The 18,274-nt window shown below is 34.0% G+C and overlaps 4 protein-coding genes across 12 annotated transcripts; 2 read left to right on the top strand and 2 right to left on the bottom strand.

Moving 5' to 3' along the window:
• Window positions 1–399: 399 nt before the first annotated feature.
• On the bottom strand, window positions 400–2,137 carry LOC143188436 (nudC domain-containing protein 3). Its single transcript, XM_076392694.1, has 4 exons — window positions 1,756–2,137; window positions 1,092–1,683; window positions 806–994; window positions 400–724 (listed from the first exon to the last, which is right to left on the bottom strand). Exons 1-4 carry the CDS (start codon window positions 1,851–1,853, stop codon window positions 632–634), a joined length of 972 nt encoding a protein of 323 aa, XP_076248809.1. The 5' UTR covers window positions 1,854–2,137; the 3' UTR covers window positions 400–631.
• A 54-nt stretch (window positions 2,138–2,191) lies between these two features.
• On the top strand, window positions 2,192–2,992 carry LOC143188438 (protein C10). Its single transcript, XM_076392697.1, has 3 exons — window positions 2,192–2,506; window positions 2,578–2,754; window positions 2,836–2,992. Exons 1-3 carry the CDS (start codon window positions 2,467–2,469, stop codon window positions 2,967–2,969), a joined length of 351 nt encoding a protein of 116 aa, XP_076248812.1. The 5' UTR covers window positions 2,192–2,466; the 3' UTR covers window positions 2,970–2,992.
• Window positions 2,993–3,108: 116 nt separating this feature from the next.
• Window positions 3,109–12,663, bottom strand: Lqf (epsin homolog lqf). Of its 8 annotated transcripts, none has more exons than XM_076392692.1 (15): window positions 12,578–12,663; window positions 10,884–10,935; window positions 9,871–9,964; window positions 8,618–8,710; window positions 8,296–8,554; window positions 8,020–8,219; window positions 7,897–7,945; window positions 7,642–7,804; window positions 7,404–7,533; window positions 7,093–7,180; window positions 6,902–7,023; window positions 6,524–6,818; window positions 6,269–6,445; window positions 5,901–5,925; window positions 5,559–5,681 (listed from the first exon to the last, which is right to left on the bottom strand). In XM_076392692.1, exons 3-14 carry the CDS (start codon window positions 9,892–9,894, stop codon window positions 5,909–5,911), a joined length of 1,617 nt encoding a protein of 538 aa, XP_076248807.1. In that variant the 5' UTR covers window positions 9,895–9,964; window positions 10,884–10,935; window positions 12,578–12,663; the 3' UTR covers window positions 5,559–5,681; window positions 5,901–5,908. The 8 variants fall into 8 exon arrangements, with proteins under 8 accessions (XP_076248800.1, XP_076248803.1, XP_076248804.1 ...); XM_076392693.1 differs by having other exon boundaries at window positions 5,565–5,681; window positions 5,905–5,925; XM_076392685.1 differs by lacking the exon at window positions 5,901–5,925 and having other exon boundaries at window positions 3,109–5,681.
• Neos (nuclear receptor coactivator protein neosin) lies at window positions 7,932–18,259 on the top strand. 2 transcript variants are annotated; one of them, XM_076392684.1, is made up of 7 exons: window positions 7,932–8,033; window positions 13,586–13,837; window positions 13,982–14,741; window positions 14,820–14,903; window positions 14,974–15,173; window positions 16,034–16,462; window positions 17,270–18,259. In XM_076392684.1, the coding sequence occupies exons 2-7, from the start codon at window positions 13,603–13,605 to the stop codon at window positions 17,467–17,469; spliced, it is 1,908 nt and encodes a 635-aa protein (XP_076248799.1). In that variant the 5' UTR covers window positions 7,932–8,033; window positions 13,586–13,602; the 3' UTR covers window positions 17,470–18,259. The 2 variants fall into 2 exon arrangements, with proteins under 2 accessions (XP_076248799.1, XP_076248798.1); XM_076392683.1 differs by lacking the exon at window positions 7,932–8,033 and adding an exon at window positions 13,285–13,491 and having other exon boundaries at window positions 17,270–18,258.
• The last annotated feature ends 15 nt before the right edge of the window (window positions 18,260–18,274 follow it).

Raw genomic sequence — 18,274 nt, 5'->3', positions numbered from 1 at the left:
TGTTCCTTTACCAAACAATCCCACTATGAGAGAGATAAGGTCGATGCAAACGCCGGGGAAAAGCGAGGAATTCCTTGCATTCTACGTGCCTCCGCAGATCTCTGACCACTTGATGCGGCAACCTTGGCGGGGGCACAGGTTTCTATGGGATTGATTAATTTTGAGCCATAAGTTAATCCATTGGATACCTACAGATGATGGATTATCCACCTGCGTACCTGCGGGTTCGTGAAATCGCGGACACATGCAGGTGTGAGGGAAATTTTTGCAAGGATAATGGAACTGTGACCTTAATTATCTGTCTTTGAGAAACCATCGTTAATTAATCTGTAGATGTTTTAATTTATAAAATTTGGTAGTAATGAAAATTACTGAAGTGAAACGATTTAGAAAAAAATTTCAAAATATTTGTTTATTTCACAACCGTTACCCTGATATTACGCCTTGACAAATTTGAATAAACTGTCGAAAATATTAAAATATATATTTTTAAATGAACAAATAATTTTTAATGTTTGGATCTTTATGTACAAATTGTAATTTTTAATATACAATTACGATTCAATTAAGAAACTCATATATTTACATGCATTCTTATCTTAATGTACAGTTTTATTTATTAGCAAATACGTTAACTGAACTTTACTACGGAAGGATCGTATGGTGTGCCCTCAAAGGGGGACCCTTCTGCATTCCACGCCTTCTTTAAGATTTCCTCCATTTTCTGAAAATAAGATTTTCCATTTTTCAGGCATTTCTTACTATAAATTTTACTTTATATATTTCATTTTATCTGTGTCCTTACAAGCTGTTCCGAGGTTGGCTTGCCAAGAAGCTTCTGCTGATGATTCCACATCAATTCTTGAACTTTCATTTGCTCCTCTGCACCCATGTCATCTAAATTTCTTGAGCAATCGATTTTACTCAATTCGATCTTTGGCTCCCCAACGATCAAAGCTTCCCACCATCTCTCTGAGGCTTTTTCAAGATGGATCTACAACGAAATGAGAAATATACTATATTGTACTTATGTGCTAGCCACACTGTTTCAGAATATTGTATCTTCTACTTCTTATCTTGCCTCAACGCACACTAATGTGTTGTCCAGGTACTATACTCCATACTGACTCATCTTTACGGGTTTTGAAACAAAATTCACCCATAAAAATTGTGGTCCATTCAGAATCACATGGTTCTACTGTACTCTGACCTTGTGCAAGTACTAATGTTTTTGCTTCTATTTTAATTTCTTTAAAATCTAGGTGAACCCTCAAGTCCTTTGATGTTTTTATGCTACTAGGTAGTTTTACCAACACATCCAGATCACTAATAGTTTGCGACCATGTGTAATTTTCTCTCACTGCTCCATTGTAACTATCTGATGATTTATCCTTCTCAACTGGCTGAGTCTGTTTATCTGAAGTTTCATTTTTATTGCTTGCTTCAACTTCCACTTCCTTTATAACTTGAGGAACGGGTAAATCTTGTTCTACTACCACAGACTTATCTTGTTCCTTAGCATTAGCCTTAGTATTAGTACTAAAATCTTTTGACTCATCTGTCTGACTGCAAAGTTTAGAAATATTTTTCCACTTTCGAAAGCTATTCAAAACAAGTTTCTCTGTTATACCAGGAGGAAATCCTAGCTTCTTATCCGGTGCTGATTCAACATAAAAATCTGTGCTGTAATTGAATAGAAACTTATAAATTTAAGAACACATACTTTGATATCACATGCACAATCTTATAACATACCATCTGTACAGAAATCCAAAAAATGCATCCAGGAAGTTAGTAATATTCTTCTCTTCCCGTAAAATTTGTAAGAATGCCTGGTCGTGATCAGAATTCATTGTAAACTTCCAAACGTTATTCAATCCAAGTACTGGTTTTGTTTACATACACTCTGCTGTAAAATATCACACGGAATTTGTTGACAGCTGATCTGCACGTCGCTTTACGATAAACAATCGTCTGTTTACGAAGGTTGCGCAAGAGCAAACTGTTTTAAGAAACACTGTTTAAAAAACAAATGAAGTCACTACGACTTATTAAAAAAAATTAAGAAAAATTTAAACTCTATATGTTGATATTTTTTGGGTAGGCAGGATCCACACTTTTTTCGCTTTTAATGCAGTTCGTATTGTACGAATTCATTGAACCCGACTGAAAAATGGAATTTTATTTATGACTAGCGCCCTCTCGAATGAACAGTTTGTTTACATATTTTGACGTGCTCTGAAAGCAGTGACAAAGTTTAAATAAAATAAATATATAAGGAATAAAAATGATCGCCGTTACGAAAAGGCTTTGCAAGTGTGCTTTTTTATAAAATAAGATTATGTGAACACAGTGAAGAATCTCCAAATAGTAATTTAATAGTCTTAACCTACTTTGTCTGACAGTTTTTCAGTAGCTTGTAAACAACTTTTTCGTCAATTTAAATTGTGCAGATTTGCTAATACAATGAGCACTATGCCCAATTTTACTCCAGAGATTGCTAAAGGTATTTAAAATTTGTTATAAATCTACAATTTACATACCTATTTGAATGTTGAACCAATGAATTCTTTTTAGCGGTTCTAACAGACATTTTAACAGCATTAAACACTCCAGAGAATATTCAGAAGCTTTCTGAAGCAAAGGAGAATTCGGGAAATGAAATGCTAAAGATGATGCAATTTGTCTTTCCAATTGTAGTACAAATTCAAATGGATGTTATTAAAAACTATGGTTTTCCAGAAGGAAGAGAAGGTTTAGCATCTGATATATTTTTCATTAGTGATCAAATGTACGCATAGTATAATTATCTTTATAGTTATTTTCCATTCATAGGTACAGTTCAGTTTGCACAGTTACTCAGAGTTTTAGAAAGAGATGACCCTGAAGTAGCACAATTACATAGTCAAGTACGCTCATATTTCCTTCCTCCAGTTACTATAAGTTCTTCAACTGAAGCATCTCTTTAAAATAAAGTGAGTTGCATATGATAGCAGTTTGCTTTATCTTTCATTTTTCCTCTCTTGAATATTAATATTTGAGTCTTCTATTAATAATTTATTGTAGAAAAAAGACATACAAGGGAATTCTAAATTAAATATTTAATCAGAAAAATTAAAAATTTTTACATTTATTTGTATAGTAATAATAATAATAATAGTAATAATAATAATAATAATAATAATAATATAATAATAATCTACTAAAATATATAATATTTGTTTATAAATGTCCTTTGAATTTTCTCTGCACTTACACCAACTCTAAAAACTAAACAGTGTTCCATTGTTCGCGTAAAAATGAAGCTCGTGCATCATAGCCTGCATGTACAGAAAAATATCCTTTTTTACATAAACAAATAAGAAATCTATTAATTTTTTAACAAACTGAATGGAAACAATATTGAGTGACTTATTCGCAAAGATAGTTGAAGAACAGAGCTCATCATAAAAATAGTTAAATCAATACAAAATATCATTATCGTCTTATAATACTAACTTCATATTTTCGCGAACGTTATGGATAAATACGCATTAAATATACAATTCCAATTTGTATAAGCAAAGTACGTTTTGGAAAATGCTTAAAGAAACAGATATTGTTAATTTAATGAAGAATAATACAATGGAATTATTCAAGCGATATTTACTTATAACAAAATTTATAATCGTGCAACTTATCTTTCCCAATTCACTTAGAGGTAAGCAGGCAAATACAGTTCCCCGTTTGCCAATCGCTAAACGCACGAAACCGTTATCTCGTATAAAATTGTAAAATACGTTGATATCATAAAAAAAAGGAAATGCCGAGTTGGATATTGACCTGTGAGCAAAGTAGCACTAAAATAGGTCGTTAATGCATTTTGATTATCGATTACCATCTTGAAAAATTGAATGTCTTATTGATGCTCCATAAAAAGTAGTCACCAAGGACAGTTATATTCGTTTAAATGCATGATATAAAATAACGGACTCAGCAACATTTTGCTCTAACGAAGAAAATCAAAAATGACGAATCAAAGATTAGACACTTTCAAGTTTCGTTGGAATATTCTATACGTCGAATGAGCATAGAGGAAAAACACTCGACAATTGGGGAACGATATGCTGTAACATATTTACAATTCTTCTTTTTTCTTTATATAAATCAAGGTACAGTTGTAAATTGTTTCGCGTACAAAGAAAGCTAACGCGCTTCGTTACCCTTCTAAGATCATGTTGGTTTATTAAATCTCATAGTCGAACGAATAAAAATATTTTACATATCTTGGAAAATATTCCAGTGAAACTCCTCGAACATTGAATTTTTGATAGAAACCAACATAATCGTCGCGTTAATTGCAAGTGTCCGTAAAAGTAATAGAACGCTTCAATTGAAACAAATAGCGACTCCGCCGATAGGAAAAAATGCACATCGGTTACGCTTACGTTTGCATCTCAGCAGTGCACGAAGCTTATGCATATTGAACATTCACCAATAATTAAATATATATGCGAATTGTCGAAACTAAATTCATCTTGTACATACATACGCGTGTTATCTTCCACAGCGAAGATGGTTATAAGTTACTTTTGCAATCATAAAACTGCTTAACTGTTCCGTCCGCAAGTACTCCGAGGTGTTAATAATATAAACATAGTAAATCAGTAAAACGACGTTACCTAACTTATTTTTCATTCGACAAGATGAATGTTTAACGTGTCACATTATCGTTGATTCTCTCGGTTAAAAAGAGCATGCTATTACATGAATATTTTACGAACCACAGTCGATGCAGGTCACGTTAAGTGTACAACACAAATTGAAGAACCCTGTTCGATATAATATACCTTTTGCAAATCACGGTTACAGTCTCACGATCTCGTTTGCCGTAGAAAAACGCGTATATTTATAAATACAGGAGACAACGAAAATAATTCAGACGTCAAATCTGTTACACTTTTAGTTTAACTCTTTAGCCCACTGAAAGTATCGATCAATGATCTATATCCTATTACCAAATCGATTCGCACTTAAAAAATATACTATATATGTATATATATGAAAAAAGTGCTTATAAAATCTAGTTACACCTTGGGAGCTCGTAAGCGTTCAAAGTTGAAACATGATATTACGTCTCTTTTTTCTTTTTATTTTCCTCCTTAATAAGATATTTTTTCATCCACCATCATCATCACGCGATAAAGTACAAGCGATTAAATTTTAGCGGACACACGAATTTTTGTATAAAAAGAAACATAGATTTTTTCTTGGTTTAATATAGAAATAAATGTTAATATTAGCTGTGTCCTCTTAATTCTACCGTTGTATATTTTTCCGTTCTTTCGTTCTCTTTTGAAGACCAAAGAGATCACTTAATTAGTAGTCGCTACTTTGAAATGTTGAACCAACTATTTTTCAATGGTTTTTGTCGTCTATGTTTAGAAAGAAAGCTATTTTATAACGCGCAAGAAACTTATACCGTACAGGGTTACCGCTAAAAACCTCGAATACTTTTTAGACCACAGTGCTCTTGATTTTCGATTGACGCCTTCAACGATTATCACCAAGCTACGAGAGGAACGGGTTCGCTGTAGTAGTTGTGTTCGCTGCCCAAGGATCTTGCCGAATCTGATTAATCGAAGGACGGGGTGGTGGTGGTGTTGCCGTCGCGAATGGGTTTGCTGAATATGACATGGTTGCTGAAAATTTATTACCAATATTTATTTGCACATTTTAGAACTATCTCGATATCAAATATTACGTTTCACCAAAACAATCATCAACATTTCTTTAGTATACCATCAGTCTTTGCTGTAGAAGGATGGTGAAGAAATATGTACAATTTTGATACTTTCGTCAAATTACTATAACATTCGAATCATGCATTCATGCAATACTGCAACCCAATTTGTACATACTCACGAATTTACTCCCAATGAAATGCTATGTCGTAGACAGAATGCGTTACAAATAAATTTCCATTTACCGTGAAGTATTTTAGAATAGAATAATTTTTTGACAATAATTTCGTATTCCAAATTTATGAAACTGTGTAAACAGCAGATTTCATGAACTTTAGAATTGAAGCGTTCTTGTAGAAAATAGTGCAAGTGTCAAAATTTCAAATTTTTAAATATTCAAAATTTCAAATTTTCAAAAATTCAAAATTTCAAATTTTTAAATTTTCAAAATTTCAAATTTTGACAGTTACGCTATTTTTCACAAGTACGCTTCAATTCAAAATTTAAAAATATTTGCCAAGTTTCGTATCCATAAATATCGTTACCTGCAGGCGTCGATGTTGCTGACTTAATTGCTGACGCACTAACAAGGTTGTCAAGATTAACAAGAGCAGAGTTCTCCCCCAGGAACGACTGCGGTGTTTTCTTGACTGCCCCCGTACTTGTAGGTAGAGTTTCAGCCATACCTCCCAAATCGAATGGATCTGGTGATAGCGTACCTCCTATAATTCCATCAGAAATATAAGATTCTAACAGATTCTAGATGTTACAATTAAAATCATCGAATCATTATGAAGTACCGTTATTTGCTGTTTGTGGACTAGACCCAGGCTTATTTCTGTTAGTGATCAAATCGAATTCATCTAAATCACTCAATGGACTAGCCCCTGAACTGTTCTGATTTCCCATGGAAAAATTATTAAAACTAGGCCCGGTACCATTGAAACCGTTACTTGTATTATTGAAAGTCGCGCTCGAAGTTGTTGGCAGATTAAAGCCTATGTTTTGTGGCGTTTGGGGCGCGAAACCAATATTCTGTGTTAAAGTAGAATTGTTAAAAGACGGAGAAACGGATGTTGCACCTTCTCGGCCGACCTAGACAACAGATTAAAATAATTGAATTAAATATCTTGACTGAAACTTCTTGCACGCGCATAACTCGTTTTAAGATACTTCACCTGCTTTTTACTTGTATCTGCTTCGGTAGTAGAAGGTATCGGTGACCAAGGATCCGCCGTAGGCGGAGACGTAACTGGTACAGGCGATGGTGCAGATGCTTGCCATGGATCAATCGTAGTAGCTGGAGTTAAATCAATTAGATAATCGAGATTTTACGCATTAGAATATAACAAAATAAAAATAGTAGTACCTGGTCTTTGCGGCGGAACTGGAGTCCAAGGATCAATTGCAGGAGATGTACTGCTCGCTGAGGGCACGCTCCATGGATCATTTTGAGGCTGTAAATGAAAAGTCACTGTATCAAAATAATAATTTTCCAAATATTTTGAGCTACAGACACACAATATTTTTGTGCTCTTCAGTGCATTGATAAAACATACCTTGAACGTATAAAACAAAGATAAATCCAATGACTGTTATGCAACATGCAAAGAGTTCGCAATATCGTATTAACATGCAATAAGCGAGCACGTGATTTTCACTCAATTAAAAATTACATACCTGTGGTCTAGGCGGAGGCGCTGTAATTGGTACACCCCAAGGATCAGTTTGTACACTAGATCCACTCGCTTCTCCTAAGTTTACATCCAGTAGATCCAGCATGTGACTCTGTTTCTCCGATTGTGGCGCTCTGAAATTTGTTTGATTTCTTAGGCCAGAAATGAAAAGAGACACCTTGCTTCAACGATTATGATGCACAGACTTTGGAATCAAAGGATATAAAATAATGAATACTAACTTAAAATCTTGCTGACTTTGACTAAGAGCTAACTGCAATCTAACATCGTCGCTACGTCGCCTCTGTTCTTCTTGTTCTGCCTCTTCTCTAGACATCGCGAGGGCCAACTGCAATTGCAGTTCTTCTTCTCCTACTGTCTGTGGTCTTGCAGCTTCCAATTCAGCTAAACAATGCAATAGTTAAAATTAATCATTTTGTGTATAATATATAGCATGTTCATGCTATATTTAGACATTAGTAAATAGTTATTCGTACGTCTAGTTGCAGCTTCAGATCCCAAGCGACATGGCTCCCAATCCTGAAACTGTACCAAAGAAGATTTATTTTCTAAAAGGGAGGATAATCGATTTTTTCGTTAAAATTTTTGGCACCACATACGTCGCTGCTCACAGGTGACATAGTGTCTAGTCCGTCACTTCCGAAGCCACTAACGGATTGTGCAAATCTTTCTTTTGCTTTCAGTGCTCTAGCTCTTTCGTTCCTTAATCTTTCATCATCTTTTAATAAGGCCACTAGTTGCTTTGCTTTCTCTCGTACATTTACTCCTTGATCTTTAAATCCTTCCATATACTGGAAATCTAAAATTGATAAAAACGAATTGTAATCGGAAAAATTTCTTGCCGAATTTTTGTATTAATATGTAAAACTATTTACCTTTTAACGTTTGAATGGCAAAAATATTCTCTTTACATTGTTGCGCAACTTTTTCTGATCCTGTTTTAATTAGATATTCTAGAAGAACTAAAGCTTTGTACACATGCCGCCAATTTTTACCGTGATCGTTCAATCTCTTCCATAATATCTGCATGATCTCGGTAAAAGCCACAACATTATATGTTAAGTCAGCAATTTCCGCCATAAGTGTGCTGCTTGGACCCCAAGGATCATTGCTGGTGGCTTTTCGTACAGCTTTCTGTTTATATAAAAGTTTGTTTTAGTTCTAAGTAAGTAATCAAGTTAAATACTACTCATTTACCTGTGCATTGCTGTAGTTGTGGGCAAGATTAACAATATCTCGCCTTATACCTGCCAAATTCACTTGCATGACGTCTTGACCTTGTCTTCTCATCTAAAAGATTACCACTGTATATTACAAGCAGATAGTAATATTCATACTCCTTCTAGAAGCCCATACTTATCATCATATACATTCACTCTTTTCTCAATTAGACTCGATACGCGTTTATAATTTCCAATGTGACTGAAACATAAGTTCAGTGATATTTATATAGAAAAAATGTTACTTTAAGAAATACTGGTAATAAATATGGGCAATTGTTTCATACCAAAGCCATGCGACTAATTATGCGTTAGTGAAAAAAAAAGCGAAAAACTCATTGTGAACTTTTGATGCTAGTCTACTTATACCAAATTAATATGTTGCTACTATTTTCTATTTGGTTAATAGTAAGATGAATGAAAGTAGCTAAAGTAAACACAGTTGATGTAAACATAAAGAACCACTTGTAATAATGACTTTTTACTCTATGTACTGTATATTACTGCATAATTTGCAATTTATAATTATTATATAACAAAGTGCAATAAGTTAACAGGGTAAATACAATTATTTCACATCTAATACAAAAAGCATGATAACAGAATAATTCTTTTTTGAGATGTGCCTATATGTACACCCTGAATGAAGAATTGCAACCAAACTAATGGATTTAACTTTATATAGAATCCAAATTCATATATATCAAATTATAATGGATGTATTCGTTATGAGAAAATTTCTTTTTGTCATAACTTGCCAGGTTTCTTTATCATATGTAATTAAATTTATTCTACAAAGTTGATATTGAAGATCTTTTAAAAAACATTTGTTGCAATACTGACTTGCATAATGTGCACAATATAACGTGAAAATGAAACACAAATGATTTTAAGTATGTGCAACAATTTGAATGCTAACTTTTTTTATTTTTTACATATACAGGATGCTTTAATAAAATATATTTGACGTTTTTTTAACAGTCAAAATGCATGTATTAGAATTTAATTTAATGGTTTTCTATTTTCATCATAAAATGCAGGTGATCTCAAATTACACCCTGTATATTATTATTTAATGAGGTAACTTGCAAAATATTCGTAATTTTTTTCTACATTAAGAATTGACATCTACATTCTTTTTTTTTTTTTAAACATTTCCTGATACTTTCATTGATTAGTAAGGTAATAACTCCCGTTATTTTGTTGACTGTGGCCAGTTATAAAATTTACCTTTTGCATCGCCATTGTTGGCATATGAAATATCGCTGGCGTCGTTGATGAAGCTACTTCTTGTCCACAAATATAGAGAAAACTCCAGAATACTCTTCAAATCAGAATAAAATCCTAAACTATTAGATGGTTCACTAAATAAGCAAGAAATATTTGTTACTTTTACCTATTAATGATGAATGATTCTTTATTTAATTTATAAATGATAATACAACTAAATGAGGACATTTTGTGTGTATGATTTCAATAATCCTACTAATTATTATGCAAATAAATATTGCACAGAATACTGCATAATGCTTATACATATGCTGTACATGGAAAATGTCTAAAACATAGATAGGCACAACTCATGTTTCATAAATACATAATTTATGCTATTATTTTAGCTGTGAATACTAATTCTTAAGTATTATATACAAGGTATTTGGCTGACATCTTACAAAAATATTGGTTTCAAAATAATAACAACATTTTGCTTAATATGTTAGTAAAATTGCAATTATTTAACACTACCAACATTTTGAAATATACATAAACTATATATGACAAATAGAGTACATTTAAAGCAAATACTCTTAATTGGAGTAGAATATATTACCATCTACATACTTTTAAACTGTGTATTATTCTGTAGAAAGCAACTTTGCAAAAGAAAACCTATGAACTTACTTAGTTCCTTTATATGCAAATACAATTGTAAAAGAAACATGACTCTGTATTAATGGAAAAAATCAATGTTGCAGTTTTTGTGCAATATTGTGCCTTGAGTCAGCAATATAATTAATTTATTAAAATTATTTGAAGTCAAATTATTCAAAAAAACTACTTTTATTCATGATAGAATCTGTTGCAAGCACTTTTAATCAAAATTTAAATAGAAATTAGGATAAGATAAGAAGAAATGGAAAAAGTAGTAGATTTTATTTAAAAAGAAAAGTAATCTGAACCAAACTACTATCTTGAAAATCAATAGGTTTTCATGCAACAATAAAAAAAATAAATGTACTTACATCGATCAAATAGTGAATTTCAATTTTTCTTCAAGGAAGCAGCGTTATTAAACTGAAATATGAAAAAAACTTTTATTATCTGACATATAATGACACTATACTTATATCTTATCTTATCATGATACATGTACAATATAGCATTGTTTACTAAAATTTCTATGATACACATTTTTTGAAATTTTCAAATAAATAGTAAAATTCTTTTTTATAAAGATGTAACAAATGCAAAATATTTAACAGAGGAGTTTAATACAAAATTTAAAACATATATTATATAATAAAAATATTTAATTTCAATATAATACAAAAAGTTAACCTACTTAGTGGAATCTACAATATCTGTTACTACTTAAATTGAGTTAAATCATTGATCTTTTTTTATGAAATAGATTTAATTATACTTCATAACTTTGTCCTTGGCCTTCATTGAGTACTGTGAGAGATAACATACAAATTCATATTTGTCAGAAGTCCTCAAATATTTGTTCAATTAACTATCTCAAATACAGATTTATTAATCTCTCTCAAGCTTCTATGAGTAAATATACCTCAAAAACAAGGCATTACTATCACAATAGATAAACAGAATATTTATATATTACTTTGTCCAAGAATTGTCATCATAGGATTGCCTCAAAAAATACAGTTAAAAGGTATTATAGCCACAGATAACTATTGAAACTGAAATTACTGGTCTCTATTTAGTTTTATCGATATCACTTTCTATTTAACAAACTTGGCACAGGCATAGACAACGCATACAAATCACAACATTGCCAATTATATCATTCACACTAAAAAACCACTGCTCTTCAAAAGAGACTACAAAACAGTCAATAATCAAAAACAAGAAGCTGTCAATTAGATTGTAGACCTCTATGCATTTATGGGAAATTCAAATAAACAGAAAGGTGCTTCTGTGAAAGAAACACAGTTTATAATATTTGAAATTTCTAACGAGATTTCATTTCCCTAACTTTGTGTATAAAAACAGGAATCCGCATAAACATCCGCCGTCACAATACTGCATCCAAAAAACCTATAAACTCGCTTCCTTCCCAGCAATTAACCTTACTTAGCGTGACAGCTCAGCACATTTTCAATCTGAAAAACCGCGCACACACCGTTTCTCCGTCACGCACGAAGAATAATCAGAACCTGTTACTGTACGTTTCCTCGTACCACTTCAAACTTGAAAACAAATTTTAATATATTAACGTACCAAACGTCCATTAACAGCAATCAGAGGACATGGAACAATGCCTTTAAATGGTCTCAAAAAAGAAAAAAAAACAACACCGTCAAAACACACACGCTCCGTATTCCGACTTTTTAGAGGCACCAGACACTCACACGCATACGATCTTAGCTGCAAGGCTAGTCCATGAAAATATGTGATATGTCAATTTCGAAACTCTACCTATGTTTTCCCCTGTTCGGGCGTGACTCCTTAACCCCGCGCTATTTCGATTCTTTTCGAATCTGAATGAAGGTTAAATAAAGTCGAGGAGATGGAGTCGACGAAGGAGAAAAAAAAACGCGTGATTAGAACGTTGAAGAGGACACTATTCTATCGTTGGAACGGGATCGAGCTTACGCTCTTTCATTCTAGGGATCACTCGTAGTTCGCGCGTATTAACCACTGCTCGTGGCAGTTAATTCGTTTGCGAATGAACGGGGAAGGGTCTACTCACCCGTGGCGTGTACTCGAAATTTAATAGGATAAGTTTCAACCGAGAAACAAGGAACAAAATAACATAAAACACTTATGACAAGTCCATTCACAGGCACTGACGAATTAGGAGCTGCGAGGCAAGATGGCGCTGAAAAGTATTTCCTCCTCCTCTCGTTTCGTTGTTCGCGATAGGAAGAGTTTAACGTTCGATTTAGGGTCGTGAAATCGAAAGATTTGAGGCCGTTCGGTAATTAATGTGCACGCGGGGCTCACGAGAGTATTTCGAACGAGTCAATTTGTGACGTGACTTTTCTTGGAGAAACAAGGAATTTGTCAATGAAGGGTTGTCTCCCTTTATGTAATCTAAGAGCGCGTTTACAAGTGAAATTTCCGTCCGTGTGTATTCTTATACAGGATGTCGGATAAATAGTAGTACTATTTGAGAAGGTAATTCATAGAATTATAAAATGAGGTTATGTTACTGTTTCGTTTTCGAGAGGATCTTAACAAAAAGAAATCCATTTTTTGTAGACTTCAATTAATTGAAAAAACAAGAAAGTTATTCAATTTTTAAATGGGGAAGTGACTTATGCGCCACCCTATGTGTGCATGTATCTGGGACACCCTGTATATGAGTAGTTGATTGTAAACGCGAAGTAGGTTTAATGTTTCCTCGCAAGTGTTGAAACAGAACACATTTGGCACGTAATTTTCATACTACACATATACGCGCCATCATCAGTGATCCGTTTAGCTTTCAATTGTTGATTGACGGTTCCTGTTTCCAAGCTCGTATTATTTTAACAATATTCCTGTCTCACAACGGCCAGGGATGAAATAGGAAAAGTTTGAGGGCATTTTTAGCGTTGTGCGCCGCATTTATTTTCGTGCCCAACGAAACATTTTCGAGTGAAGTTGATTGGAAAAGTAAACGTCAGTACTGTAATATAACCTCTATTCTTTTTATTGTTTTCGATAGAAACGTTGTCTGTACGATAAATATTTATCGTTGAAAACTGTTTCTTAGGAGCAAGTTACAGCAAAATGAGCGTGAGACTCTTGAAGGATCCTGCTACTGTAAGCAGCCGTATATTTGTCGGCCACTTACAGACTGATGATATGACTAAACATGAATTGGAGGAACATTTCTCGAAATATGGAACTGTTGTTGGTTCAGCAATAAATCGAGGATTCGGTTTTGTACAGTTCGAAGATGAGCAGTCGGCTCAAAAGGCTATTCAGAATGAAGATGGTGCTATGTTCAAAGGAAGACGAATAGGTACACAGATTTCTTCTAATCCTCTTTTCAAGTTTGTATATACTCTCAATGTATATTTAATAATTGAGTTATTCAAATCAATTGTCACATCAACATTTTGTTGATGCATAGTCAGTTCAGTTATGATATATCGTTTTGAAACAGATGTTAGACCTGCAAAAAAGGACAATCAATCTGGCGGAGGAGTTGGGGGTCCAGGAAAGCCTCCACAAGGAGGCCCCAACAATCAATTTAATCCTGGGAATAATCACTTCAATCCTGGAAACGATTCTTTCAGTAGTGGAAATCAAAGTTTTGGAGGGAACTCAAGTTTTAATGCAAACCAAAGTTTTAACTGTGATCCACCGTTGAATGATAGTCAAAAGGGAAATAACATGCCAAATCGAGGAAATGATCAATTTGGTGATGGAAATCAGAACAGGGAGAATGATCAGTTCGGAAACCAGAACCGAAATAATGGAAATGATCAATTCAATAATATGCAGAATAAAGGAAATAACCAGTTTAACTTGAATAATCAGAACAGAGGTCCCAATCAATTTGGGCCAGGTGGGAATCAAAATAGGCCCGGAGGAAACCAAAATCGCAACACGATTAATCAGAACAATCAAGGTGGTGGTGGGGGAGGGGGAGGGAATCAAGGTGGTGGTAGGCAAAGAGGCAGTAGAGGTGGGAAAGGTCGAAATAAAAACAGAGACAATTCGGCAAACAACTTCAGAGATCGCAGTCCTATTAACAGAGGTGGTCGTTTGGAGGACAAAGGCGGCCGAGGGGATTGGGATCATAAACAAGGCGATAATAGACTAAGAGGGAATAGTTTCGGCAGAGAATCGTTTAACGATAATAATAACCGCTACGAAGATTTCAAGAATTCTGGTCCTAGAGATATGACCATGAGTTTTAAGTAAGATAAATTGTTGCTATTTTGTAAATTCACTCTTCTGTAGCAATAATATTTAATATTAATTAAATCTTGTTTTAGTAACACAAATACAACGAACGAGTATCCAGCTACAGCAACTGAAAAGAATGATTGCGAAATTATTGTTGTCAATAAAGCATTAACGTATGTATAAATATAATATTTACATCTTTATGATTATGAAAGTCTTTGTAACTATTGTCTGTTACAATAGGGAGTATGCAGAAAGTATTGAAACGCGACTGAAAAAAATTGGATTAACCGTAGACTTACTATTTCCAAATGAAGATGTACTACTTAGTAGAGTTCTGGGAAACATAGCAAGCCGTGGCTGTTTGTATGCAGTTGTAGTTACACCTATCAACCAAGAACATCATTCCCTCACATTAAACATTCTTCATGGTTTACCACAAGGTATTTATTTATAATACACTTCGCAACAAAATTAAAGGATCACTAATTCTGGGCCAAGATACTGTCAGTCTTTGAACCGGCGTAATTTTGTGAAAAAAAATCGCAGAGCACTCGTTAAGGTCTCATTCGAAAGGGGAGGGTTCCAACTTCGATATCCCTACAAAAGTTGTCTCGAAAAAAATTCATCTGCTCCCTGACAGTCGTCTGAAATTGGAGAACATTCAGGGGAAAACAACCTTCTCTCTCTCGGCGCGTCGTGGAGGGGAGAATTTTTTTCGACTAAGTTCAACTCAAGGGTCTGAAAGTAGAAGGTTTGCCCTTTAAAATGAGACCAGGCCCACTTCCCTGCGATTTTTTTTGACAAAGTTACAGCAGCTCAAAGTTTGGCCACCTTTTTGGACTTTGGATCAGTGCGTGACTCCGACACTGGCGGCTCACTTTTCACTCTGACTGCCATATCTCGGCGAAAAAAAATCGCAGAGCACTCGCCAAGGTCTCATTAGAAAAGGGAGGGTTCCAACTTCAATATCCCTACAAAAATTGTGGCGAAAAAAATTCATCTGCTCCCTGACAGTTGTCTGAAATTGGAGAACATTCAGGGGAAAACAACCTTCTCTCTTTCGGCGAGTCGTGGAGGGGAGAATTTGTTTCGACCAAGTGCAACTCAAGGGTCTGAAAGTAGAAGCTTTACCCTTTAAAATGAGACCAGGCTCACTTCTCTGCGATTTTTTTTGACAAAGTTACAGTAATTGAAACACGAACAATTGTTTGGCTGAGAATTAGCGATTCTTTAATTTTGAAGCGAAGTAGTAATGTTAGTATTTCAAGTATTATTAATACAATTTTTTTCTTCTGCGTAGAACACAGAAACATGCTCGTTGAAGATGCTATCAACTTAATATCACGAGATTTTGCGAATTATAAAGCTGGTGGTCGATCGGTTCCATTAAATACACCTTTTGCGAATGAACGACATCCCGATGCCATTCAAGTTCTTTTAAATATGTTAGCGGATAATCATCAGCTAACAGTATTACAATATGATCGTGTTATAAAATACCTTGAAATCAAACGCGAAGAACAAGTACAAGTAGAATTAGGAGACGTGAAAGATTTACCAACCACGACGACGACGTTAACAGTCAGCGACCCGAAGCAAGCTGAATTACAGTCCAGGATACTTAATATTCTAAATAGTAATAAAACGAGTTCGTCTGCACCAGCGCCTAGTCCAGTGCCTGCTCCAACTGCAGCTCCAACTCCTGTACCACCAGCTACTTGGGGAACAGGTAAAACTTATCTTACTTTACTTTTTCAATTTATCTAGGGAAATGTATACAATAGTAGTAATTAATTATTTATTAATAATTATATTTCTATTATTAAAAAGTGATTAATTAATCGGGGCAGCAGACGTATCATTTAAATGTGTTTACAGTACATAGCTATATCAAAATTAATTGTGTACATTATCGTAAGTAATTACTAAGCAATGAAAAATATAGAATTCCTGTAATAAGGAATTGAAAAAACGTGCTTACCATAAGTACAGTATTTCAAAGCTTCTTTTACTGCATGATATTATAATTATATGCCATAATTGCGGTGCATATTTTCGTCCATTGTAAAAAATACTGCTATTGATTTATTCGCTACATCAAAAGAGCAGTATCAAAAACATAGGGTGTTCTTAATACAAGAAACGGTTCAATGGACCTGATGCACTGAATTGCACATTTGAAAGGGTCATAATTGGGTGCATCTTACGAACTTTGGATCACCTATTTTTTTATATTACTTTCTGGACTTTTTTATGAGAATCGTATGAACTGGTTTGCGAGAAAAGATACAGAGAGTCGTCTGAACAATTGTTTAGACGAATAGGTACAGAATGTTCTAATGCAAACATTGAATACGAGTGATTGATCATAAAACGAACTTCGTACGCTTTGGGTTTTATTTTGTAAGTTTCTCGCGCGTGTAGTGTTACTGTGACTGTTCCGACACGACGCCAGTGATCAAAGCGAACGAACTTCGAAAATATTTATTGCTGGTATCACAACTGCTAACTACATGAGTACATCATGTTATGCCAGCAGCATCAACTGCCACAACAGCATCCACAACTACTACCACTACGGGAGTTTCGCCGTCACCTCTACTAAACGATCCGACCGTTCAAAAGGCACTTGACAGTCTGTTGCAAGGCAATTTGCTCAAAAGCATCGGCGATCAGCAACCGGCTACAACCACGACACCTCTGTTTGCCGCTTTTTCGAATATCGGTCGATTTTAATTCATTTTCAGCCTTTACCTTTTTTTATTATGACAATTCTCCCTTACTTCATCTGATAAAAGAAACTATTTCATTCTTTCTTCATTGATTCACGCGTATAAAGTGGAAATACAATGGTATTGGATAGGGAATCAAAGTGTTAGCAAAGTGAAATTTAAGAAATGATTTTTATATTTACCTCTGATAAAGTGTCTATCATGCTTCTGTATGTATAATATAGTACACTCTTCAACATAAGGTTTATAACAATTTGTAAGTTCTATAGATGTTATTTGTATCATTTCGTAATGATATTTGTCTATATGTTTGTCCGATCCTTTCATTCCTAGAATAGGAATATTTTAGCTTTAGTGAAGCTTGTATAGGTGGTGTAAACGAAGAAAAAATGAAATTAGATATTCCTTTATTCCTTTTCTTCTTATTGCTATGAACTTAACAGAGGTTTAAAGTGTAATGGTACACTATGCTTTGTTGGAACCTGAGTAGTTGTGATGAAAAATATTTCAATATGTGACATATTGACTTAGTAATCAATCATTTGATTAAATCCATTGTTTAGTGTAATAACACATTATTTTCTACTTAGAGTGTAGAATTTATCATACTGTCGTTTTAATGAATTGCTGCGGTTGCTTCTATCACTTTTATAGCTTTTATTAATCTCATAAAATTATGCCACCAATGATGATAATACGACACATAATTGTAATTTCAGTTCAAATTATTAAGAAACACTTGAGTGAATTTATAAGCCTTGTAAACCTTGTCCAATGTAAAAAATACAATATACATCTGATTATAAAGC

The sequence above is a fragment of the Calliopsis andreniformis genome, chromosome 2, assembly GCF_051401765.1.
Source record: "Calliopsis andreniformis isolate RMS-2024a chromosome 2, iyCalAndr_principal, whole genome shotgun sequence".
Taxonomy (NCBI): Eukaryota; Metazoa; Arthropoda; class Insecta; order Hymenoptera; family Andrenidae; genus Calliopsis; species Calliopsis andreniformis.
The sequence above is the reverse complement of the archived record's forward strand: the minus strand, read 5'-3'. Positions and strand labels throughout refer to the sequence as shown.

Coding starts and splice junctions, on each gene's coding strand:
- Lqf (XM_076392685.1), bottom strand. CDS start 9,894: ATGCCAACAATGGCGATGCAAAAG. Junction 8,220..8,295: donor TGCCATTCAAACGTTAAAAG/GTAAATAGTTTT, acceptor TATCAATTTTAG/ATTTCCAGTATATGGAAGGA. Junction 7,805..7,896: donor ATCTGAAGCTGCAACTAGAC/GTACGAATAACT, acceptor TGCATTGTTTAG/CTGAATTGGAAGCTGCAAGA.
- Neos (XM_076392684.1), top strand. CDS start 13,603: ATGAGCGTGAGACTCTTGAAGGATCCTGCTACTGTAAGCAGCCGTATA. Junction 13,838..13,981: donor GTTCAAAGGAAGACGAATAG/GTACACAGATTT, acceptor GTTTTGAAACAG/ATGTTAGACCTGCAAAAAAG. Junction 15,174..16,033: donor TCTTCATGGTTTACCACAAG/GTATTTATTTAT, acceptor TCTTCTGCGTAG/AACACAGAAACATGCTCGTT.
- LOC143188438 (XM_076392697.1), top strand. CDS start 2,467: ATGAGCACTATGCCCAATTTTACTCCAGAGATTGCTAAAG. Junction 2,507..2,577: donor TACTCCAGAGATTGCTAAAG/GTATTTAAAATT, acceptor AATTCTTTTTAG/CGGTTCTAACAGACATTTTA. Junction 2,755..2,835: donor TTTTCCAGAAGGAAGAGAAG/GTTTAGCATCTG, acceptor TTCCATTCATAG/GTACAGTTCAGTTTGCACAG.
- LOC143188436 (XM_076392694.1), bottom strand. CDS start 1,853: ATGAATTCTGATCACGACCAGGCATTCTTACAAATTTTACGGGAAGAG. Junction 1,684..1,755: donor TTTGGATTTCTGTACAGATG/GTATGTTATAAG, acceptor ATTCAATTACAG/CACAGATTTTTATGTTGAAT. Junction 725..805: donor AGCCAACCTCGGAACAGCTT/GTAAGGACACAG, acceptor TCTTATTTTCAG/AAAATGGAGGAAATCTTAAA.